Source organism: Lepeophtheirus salmonis, chromosome 7 (assembly GCF_016086655.4).
Source record: "Lepeophtheirus salmonis chromosome 7, UVic_Lsal_1.4, whole genome shotgun sequence".
NCBI classification, from domain to species: Eukaryota; Metazoa; Arthropoda; class Copepoda; order Siphonostomatoida; family Caligidae; genus Lepeophtheirus; species Lepeophtheirus salmonis.
Window position 1 is genome coordinate 17,990,520 of NC_052137.2, and position 9,741 is coordinate 18,000,260.

Genomic DNA, 9,741 nt, shown 5'->3' on the forward strand with positions numbered 1-9,741 from the left:
AACGGGGCTAAAAAAACGTTTCGGAAGTAACTTTTTTTACAGATCCAAGAATTTGCCTTATGTGAAATAGGATCGAAAGCTTTACAGAAGTCTATTGCTATTATTGCTCCAAACTTCTTCCTACTTTCCACTGTGTCAATTGGAGCTTGAATATTGCGTGAAACATAGGAAATTTTCCTATTCTTTAAAGTTCCTTTTTGTTCAATGCCAATTTTTTTGTTGATGGTTGAATCTGTTTAGCCAATATTCCAGAGAGAATCCTATATGATTCATTGAAAACCGTAATTGGTCTCCAATGGCTATAGTTTGTCCCATCTCCTTTTTTCGAAATCAATGTAATTCTTCCTTTTGTTTGTGATTTGGCTAGTTGTCCAACCTTTTCCATAGCACGTCCAATTTTTAAAAGATATGGAACGACTTAATCGCTAAAATTGGAATAGACTTTACCCGAGACTCCATCTGAACCACAGGCTTTATCATCCTTATAATACTTTCCTATAAAGTTAGATATAATATATAATAAGATAGTAATATAATAATATAAGATATAATTCCCTTGAACAGTGGAAATTACATCTCTTTTTGGAAAGTGGCCTCTTTTTGTGCCAACAATGTTTTGGAAATAGGCATGAAAGTAGTCTAACATGTCTACCGGCTTAGTTATAACTTTTTCCTCCATGAATAATTTTTTTAACAGTAGGGGCAGAAAATCTGTCTTTCTTAAAAAATTTCTTAAGTCTTCTGTACGCAGACCCTTCCAACTCAACTTTTTCTTTTATTTCGGCCTAAGCAATTTCTGAAGTTCTAAAGAAATTCAGAGAATCTGCAAAATACGTGCGTGCAAAAATTGATCAATTATTAAGAACATTATCCACTAGACTGGTGTATAACCTTGTTTCTTTCCTATTTTCTATAAGAAACCGTGAAGTCGTTGAATGAATTATTTTATGAGCTTTTGAGTTGCTTGGTAGGATGAAAAGGTGTCATTAAAACCTCCTAGCAACTTTTTTTTAAATTTCGTTTTGTATTTATTGTCTTCAATCAACCATTTTGGTATACTTAATTGAGAAATTTTATAAGGTTTGTGTAATTCCAAGCAGATCAATTTATGATCAGAGGAGGGTTCAGGTTTATAAAATGATTTTTTTACCATATGAGTCAATGCGGGAGAAATCAAAGACAAGTCAATTCTGGAAGACTGATTCCCTCTCCTCCAAGAAATACTTTCTTCCGGACTGAATTTTTTTGTTAAGTCAACAAGATTGAACCTAAGGATTATATTTTGTAGAGCAGTAAGGTTTGAATAGTGTGAATCAAATTTATGGAGATCAACATTTAAATCCTCAATTAGCAGGAACGGAGTTGAATCCTTTATTTGGTTATTAAAAGTTGCTTAGAAAAGGGAGGTAGACCGTTCATTCGGCCCATGGCCACTTGTAAGACTGAAACTCATCCTATTTAAAGAAATTCGAATTTTATGCCAATCTCTTTTGTATGAGAACTCTTTAACACAGGAAACATTTTTGATTTTCTTTGAAATAAGAGTCAAGACTCCTCTATTAGATCCATTTCCACTTAAGAAATAATGAAATTTTTTAGGTAAGTAAATGGGGCAGTTATTATAGCAAGAAGATTTAATATCCTGAAACTTTCGTATTTTTCATTAAAACCATTTTCCAATCGTCTCTGAGTGGAGTGTTGGTTTCAATCTTATGATCAGTATGTGGTGATATCGATAAACTTTGAGTTCCACACACTATGATCTGTTGAATGTATTCATTATTGACTTCTCCAATACTTCCCTGCTCCTCTAAGATTGCAGCTTGTTCAATAGCGCATCTTTCCTCAGCACCTTCAATTCTCTGGGGTAAACCTAGCTCAGCTTGAAAATATTTTTTTAAGCCCATATAGAATGTTCTTTTTTGGCTGAACATTTTGACTTGGTATGATCAAACTTCAGACATCTAAAACAGTGTATTTTTAAAAGAGAGTATCAAAAATCCAGCTCCACATTTGCAGTCGTTAAAAAAATATATACATGTAGTATCATCAATATTTGTACCAGAAACAAATTCCTTAATCTAGCTGAAGGTGAAATACGAATTGGATATCTTCAGAAGCAAGATACAGGAAATCATTGGAACTATTAAATTAACAAATAGATTCTTTTCACTCCTTCGATCAACTCAATAATTTGTCAGATATCCAATTAAGATTGTTTTTAGACCAAAAGCTGAATTTTTATTTATCTTAATCATAAGATGATTCCCGTTTCAAAGCTTGTGTATATTGTGAGTTCAAATAAAGTTAAGACTGTTGATGCAATTCATAACATCATAGCTTATTTGAAAATTAGAAAGACTATTATTTGGAACCAAAGAAGATAATTACGAAAATTGAGGAATAGATTTCTTCTAATGTCTCGTATACCCATAAGTTAAAATTTGCGAATTTAGCTCTTCACTATCAATATGGGTGGAGGAAGACTAATAATAGAATGGACCTTGTTTACAAGTACTATGTATGTAGTAAAAATATACGATGATTTTTAAATTGATTGAATTAAACGCTTAGAAAACGTCTAATTTCATAGTTAAAAAGTCCCTCTGTTAATGTGTAAGAAAATAGAAAACGTAAGAGACATAGTGATCCTGGTGCAAATAGAATTGTGAATAATCTGTAAAATGTATCTTGAATTAATTGTATGTGTCTAAATCCAAAAATTATTGTATTTAATATTTTAATTGTATCTATAATATTTTAGGAAGTAAATGTGCATTTCATTTCTGTATTCAGGGTGAAATATTATTTTTACTGGACTAAATTATTTAATTAATTATTTTAACTCGTGAATTTTTCCTTCAATAATAACATTCATCAAATTCAGTTTGTGTTTGTTCAAGATAATTATATAGTAAGTTTCATTCAAATAACTTATTAATATGAAATATATTCTTCGATTGATCTTTCAATATTAATGTGATTATTTCATAAAGTCAGTATATTTGTAGAATTAGTTAAATGGATTTAGAGTCGCACAATTCAAATGTTTGGATTCAGAGCCAAGATCGCAAAATATTATTACTGACTATAAATTAAGAATAATTTATTATCAAATGTGATTAATTTTAATAAAATTGTCTATGTTGATTTATTATTATTTTAAGGACTGAAAATTTAAATTTAATTTCTAGAGTATGATTCGAATAGTTTCTTGAGGTTGGATTTATAATAATTAGAGATCCCGGCTCTATTATTTACAAACTGAACAATAAGAATGATGGGGGTGAAGGGTCCAGTTCAAAACACTAGTAGCCGACTAAAAATAATAATATTTTATTTTCACAGAAGTAGAATCAGTGATTAGCAAGTTAACTTATCCTTTTAAGTAGTTAAGTTTAATTCAATCATTATTTTATTATTTAATAAGTAGTTGAGTTAAAGTTAATGCCGACTTCTATGAAAATTAACTTGTTAAGCTAAAGTTAATTTCGAGTTTAATTTTTGTAAATAGTTAAGTGTAAGTTAATTAACTTTAAGTTAAACTAACTTACCCAACCTTGATTAAGTTAAAACTAATTTCGATATGAAAAATAACTATTTAAGTTAGTCCATTGAGAGATTTATTAGGGCGTTATAAAAAAAATATTCTGTTGGCCTCTATAGCTGGGATTTTCTCTACTTCCAATTGACCGATCAAGAAAAAAATACAGATTCAAACTCCCAACAACTTCTGTTTCGAAGCGGTATTCGGTGAGTTTATACAATTTGACTCAATTGACTGAAACATTTGTTCTTTTTACAAAAAAAGAACAAATCTTCTAGCAGCTGATCTAATATAATGTTATGTCAGCTAACCTCCCCCCTCCCAAACATTCTTCAAATTGTCAAGAGAAATTAACTAATCAAATGGAGGTCAAAGAAAAGCTAAAAGATTTTTGAGTTTTTATGTAATTTTAAACTATATGTAAAATTATATAGTTTTATCGTTGATAATATAAAAACAATTTTGTGTGGAATGAGCTAGTTCCAAAGTTTAGTAAAACACTTAGTGTCGACACAGTGTTTAACTAAATTATCGGAGAAGTAACGGTTATTTCAAGAAAAAAAAATCAGTTTTTCTACTGAGAATTAAAAAATAAATTTAACTTCAACTAATTAACTCAATTAAGTAATTTTTTAAACTGGATTATCTTGGTTTTAACTTAACTTGATTAAGTTAATAACCAATTATTGGTGTTTTCGAAACTAACCAAAATTAGGATACTTTATACACCAGGAGGAGACATGATACAGAGTAGGAGGAGACATGGTAACGGTAGGATTAGACATGTTACAACAGGAGAAAACATAAAAAAACTGTCATTTGTTATATTCAAGCATTTATTTTACTTTTTACTACAGTTATTCACCATAAATTAAATATTTACAATAACATATACAAGATAAACAAATAAAACATTTATAGATATAGAGCATAGTTTATAATAAAATTAAAAAAAGATTTTTTTACTATGAACTGTGTTTGGGGATTAAAGTATGACATGAAATTTAAAAAAAATTAAATATAATATATTTATATATAGTAAGAGTATACATAATAAAAATGAGCAGTAACAAGTCTCCTCCGTAGTGTTGGAATCAGAATAAATTATTTGAACTAAATATTTAAACTAATAATATATAACAAGCAAATTAATGAATTGAAAAACATGCTAGACTATGACATTTAATAAAATAAATTTAAAATCTCATGTTTTATAATAGAAATATATCTCAAACTTACCTAAAATGTTTACTTTTTGTGTCAAAAATTTCAATGCCGAAATTCTCTATAACTGTAAGCATTAAGCAAATAGATTTTTATGTTGATTTGATAAACAAAGAAAGACATTCAATTGCATAAGAACAGGGGGGTTAGATAAATTTACATTGTAAAGTTATTGGTAGTCTAACATGTCTCCTCCGTAACAAATATCCTCACTCTCCCTATATATATCTAACTCTAGTAATAATGACATACAAATCTGCGACTTCATGTGAAAGAAATTTCATATTTTATTAAAAAATTTATGGAATGCACATAAGTCAATTACATATCAGGATCAAGCTCGTTCTCTTGTTTTCTTAATGACTTGGTGGGAAAGACGAAGCTCAGAGATGTTTTTTTCAGCACTTCTGAGGTAGGATTATGCGTTGACCATGGAGAATGATTAAGCCGGATGAATCGATGCCAAGATCGGACCAATGTTGAGTAAAAATGAGTCCAGGGTGATAATAAGGTAAATTATTTATGGTGACATCATTTTCCAAATCTAATCTTGTTGCTTGATAGTTGTCTTCACTTTTTTCACATGAAATTAAACCTTCGAGTGCAGGACCAACGTTGATGTTGAATCTTTCTGATGGTTAATTACTCTTTCTAACAAGAATCTACTAGCTTCCAAAAGACACTAAAAAATTATGTTTTTATACCTCAAAACTCAGAGTTGGTTTGAGTTAGGGATCCAATATTTTATTTCCGAGTAGGATTATTATCTATATTACCACATAACAAATTTGGATCAAATCTGTTTCCTCGTGAAAATTTATCGTGGAATGACTCACGACTCAATTCATTTCAAATTTTTCACTGGAAATAAAGTACTCTTTTATTTTCTGGGTTCTTAAACTTAACTCAATGAAAATATTCAATTACTTGAAAATGTGAGCAAAGACTTGAGACCCGACTTGGACTTGTAGTATAGGGACTTTTTCGACAAACCTGCTAATTACTGAACGAAAATCATAATATTGAATTTTTTATTGATTCAATTTTAATTATAAAGTATAAGTTCTAACATATCCGAGTTTAATAAAATCATTATATTTTAACATTTTATGTAATTATACAAATAATACAAGTTATACACATTACAAATATTTTACCTTACGAGTCATTTGCTTCTAACAGTCCTTATTCAAAATAAAAAGTGACATTTACTTACAGTGCTACCCATGTAAATTTACATAATATTTAACAACCAATTAAGATGATAACAAGTTTACATTTTAAATGCTTACTATAGGTTCAGAGTGGAATGATATTGAAATATGTTTTACAATTTATTTTTCAAGTTCACTATAGATAATTATGTTCAACAACGATGATTTCTTCTTTAATACTAAGAGTGACAGCTTTGTAATATCTTTTGTTGCATTCCCCATGGAGCCTCTATCTTCTCTTGAATGAAAAGGGCATAAATTGACAGTCAATACAACACCAATAGATCGACGATATTTTGGCTTGGACTGAATTTTATATATTTTTTCTTCATTATTTACTTGTAAAAACTTTATTCTATAAAAAACTTATGAAATAAAAATATGATTTCTGATATAAAATATATTCATTTTGACATTTGAGCAAATATATCTGCACGTAAATTTTGAGCGAAGCATATTCCCAAAATCTCAAGAAAAGCAATAGAAACAGCAGATCCAGCAACGAGTAAAATATTCTGTTCGAGCCATTCCTCTGCAGCATGTAGACATCCTTTTTGATTGATTATACCACTAGGATCAGAATAATCTATTTTGCGTACATCATACCCACATTGCACATTCTTAATAACTTCATCTACTTTTGGTTTACAGCATGAAAAGGGCACCCCACAAGCTTCCCTTGATCCAACAGACGCAGAAGAACAATTAAAGTAAATATTTTTGTCCCAATCATGGGGGCCTTCGATGCCACAACATTGTAGCCAGTCATCTTGAATCCAATCAATAAGATTTTGTTGATCAGGATCATCACGATAATGTACGATCACTGTTTGAAAGCCACTCGAAGCTTGTTCTTTTATCCAATCTTTAAAGACAAACCCCAGAATTCCGGCTGTCATCTCCATGAGTAATAGCAATGCAAGAAAGATAGCATATGCAGCCAATAGGCTTGTATTTTCCCTTAATGCTCCAACACACCCAGTGAATCCAATTACAAATGTCAATGCACCCGCCCAGATGAAAATAAAGGCTGGATCCAAGGCTATGTTTGTGAGCACAGAGAGATTGTTGAAGGTATCCTTTTCTGTCCATGCCCAAATACCAATAGCCAAAATGCATAGGCCCAGTAACCAAAATATAACATTGAACCCAAAAATGAGATATTTAAGGCAACAAGATACTTCACTTTGAGAACGCCTGGATCGAGAATACTTGGAATGTCTTTTAGCTTTAAAATTCAAATTCTGATGTCGATCCTGAGCTGGAGAGTGGTGCATTGGGACCATGACTCTGGCTATTCTATAAGTCTTGAGTATTAATTAGAATGGAGAGTAAGAGACTCAGTGAACACAGAGATTCAATTCATTGAAATATTGGAGCATTGTTGATGTTGCTACGGTTTTGAACTACTTGTATGACAATCTACTCCAGGAGACGAATACCCTTCACTTTATTATTTGTAATAACTTATAATAAGTAATGATGTCCCGAAATACGGAATTGCTGAACAGGATCGATAAAGTCGCCACAAAATCAAAGTAAAAATTGACGTTCTTTCCACTACTACCAAGAAATAAGAGATTGCCTCGAAAACAAAGGTTGAGTCTGGAACATAATCTTATGATGTTCCAGGTTGAGTATTATAGCAGGGGACACTCACATGAGGAATATAGAACGATATCTTCTTTTAGCGTACGCTTATTTTGACTGAAGTGTAAAAGAATTTTCTCATATTAATAAAGTATAATCCAGTTCAAAAAATTATTACATTTTTAAAATAAAAAGTTTAACCAATATATTTTCAATGACATAGAGTATTATATATATATATTTAATTTAGTCCAATTTTATAATGAAGTACAGATATTATGTAATTTCATCATTTAGGGGTCTTAGCCCAAAAATGATCAAAACCCCGTTATACAATTACTAACATAAATAAGTTTATTAAATGTATAATATATATTTTTTATAAAAATTTGGGGAGCAGGTGGCTCAAAAAATTTGCAGTTGAAGAATTTTTTTAAATACATTTTCTATTTTTTTTAGTATTAAATTGTCTGTTCGCTTCAGAAACAAACAAAAAATTAGCTTAGATATTAAATAATTTTGATGCAATTTATTTGAAAATAATGTTGAGTATATGGTTATGGTTATATGGATGACTATTATTAAAACCATGTTTGATAGGAAATAGATTTTAATTCCCTTGTATGCAGAAACTGGATTAGATAATGTAAATTATGCAACATAAAATATGTACTCAATTAATATTGTGAAACACGTATATTATATCGTTGAAATGATAATTGTTTAATGGTTAAACATTCTAAAAAAACAAAGATACTTAGCTATTTTTTGAAATAGGTAAGATATGAACAGTTAAAGTTTCAATTGACTGAATTTACTTTATAAATATGAAACCATTCTTTTGCACTTTGGTCAACCACAAAAAGAGCGCGTTCCTATTAATTGAAGTGTTGCTTGATATCCTTTTGAAAGTTGTGGAATATACGTCGAGTCAGCTGCTTTAAATCAGAAAGGTTCATTGACGAAAAATAGCCAATAAAGGGAAGGAAAATATTTATTTTATCATCCTGAAAAGTGAGTCGTAGTATTTCTACAAACAAAGCATATTTTAATTTACAAAACCTCTTTCTTTTGTGGTAGGGAGTTGTTGAGGTTTTTTAGTTCTAAGAAATAAATTGTCTATTTCCAAATAGGTAGACACCCCCTATAAATCCCATCATTGTTCAGCTTCTTAAGACTCTGCTTAGGACAAATTTTTACAACTCCTACTCATCTTTATTCTTTTTGTTTCTTCAGTTCATCACAATAGAGTGTATTCACGTGACGTTATAGACGTAACCTCTTAACTCAACAAAGACAAAAAGTCTAAATAGGAATTATTTTTAGTGCAGAAAATCTTGCATTTATAATCATACTAAACATCAAAAATGGAGAAGACTAAGTAGCAATCGACTGAAAATAATTGTTCCTAAGACCGAAGGAAAATATCTGACTTTATATTATGACGGTTGGAATAAGTTACTTAAGACTTACTTAAGTAACATAATTTAGCATCTTGATAAAATCAGAGTAATGTTTAATGAATTAATATCAAGTTAATACATTTAAGTCAGAAGTTACTATCTACTCTACTAGATGTGCGAACACACTTATAAGTTATAAGTTATAACAATATCCTTTTTAGTTACTAGGGATTAAAGGATGCCATCAATTCCTTTTGACATTTTATGTATTGAATCTATATTTTTTGTAATGAATGAAAATGTGGGCATTTGGATGCTCGTAAGTAGTAATGTACAACAGAATACTGATCATTTAATAATTTTCAATAGAAATTAATTAATATACTAAAAATCTAAATGGAGATTCAATTATCATCAAAAGTGAATTATTATTTATGAAAATGTTTCACACCATTTTTTGATAGTAATTTAAACCCCTAGCACCTTGTATAACGTCTCATATACTTATATGTCGTGTATAAGTTGACATTTTGTACCAGTTGTAGCTAAAGGATTCGAGAGACTTGATTCCTTGAGTTGTAGCTTGTCTAAGCAAGTTGTACAATAATTTACAGAACATGTAGTGAAGACAATGCAAATATGCAATATTCTAAAAATAAAAATGCAAGAGACGTCCAAGGGCTTCCGTAAAATTAATATATATATATTTTTGTAGGGGGGAGAAGGAGTTTGGTTGTTAGAATTTAAAATTTTTTACTCGGCA

General features: G+C 29.9%; 1 protein-coding gene across 2 annotated transcripts; it reads right to left on the reverse strand.

Moving 5' to 3' along the window:
* Positions 1-5,788: 5,788 nt before the first annotated feature.
* On the reverse strand, positions 5,789-8,500 carry LOC121121529 (tetraspanin-5). 2 transcript variants are annotated; one of them, XM_040716487.2, is made up of 2 exons: positions 8,394-8,500; positions 5,789-7,692 (listed from the first exon to the last, which is right to left on the reverse strand). In XM_040716487.2, the coding sequence occupies exon 2, from the start codon at positions 7,269-7,271 to the stop codon at positions 6,390-6,392; it is 882 nt and encodes a 293-aa protein (XP_040572421.1). In that variant the 5' UTR covers positions 7,272-7,692; positions 8,394-8,500; the 3' UTR covers positions 5,789-6,389. The 2 variants fall into 2 exon arrangements, with proteins under 2 accessions (XP_040572421.1, XP_071746017.1); XM_071889916.1 differs by having other exon boundaries at positions 8,410-8,486.
* Between the last annotated feature and the right edge of the window lie 1,241 nt (positions 8,501-9,741).

Bases quoted from the DNA above. Each gene is read 5' to 3' on its own strand.
- LOC121121529 (XM_040716487.2), bottom strand. From the start codon at position 7,271: ATGGTCCCAATGCACCACTCTCCAGCTCAGGATCGACATCAGAATTTG.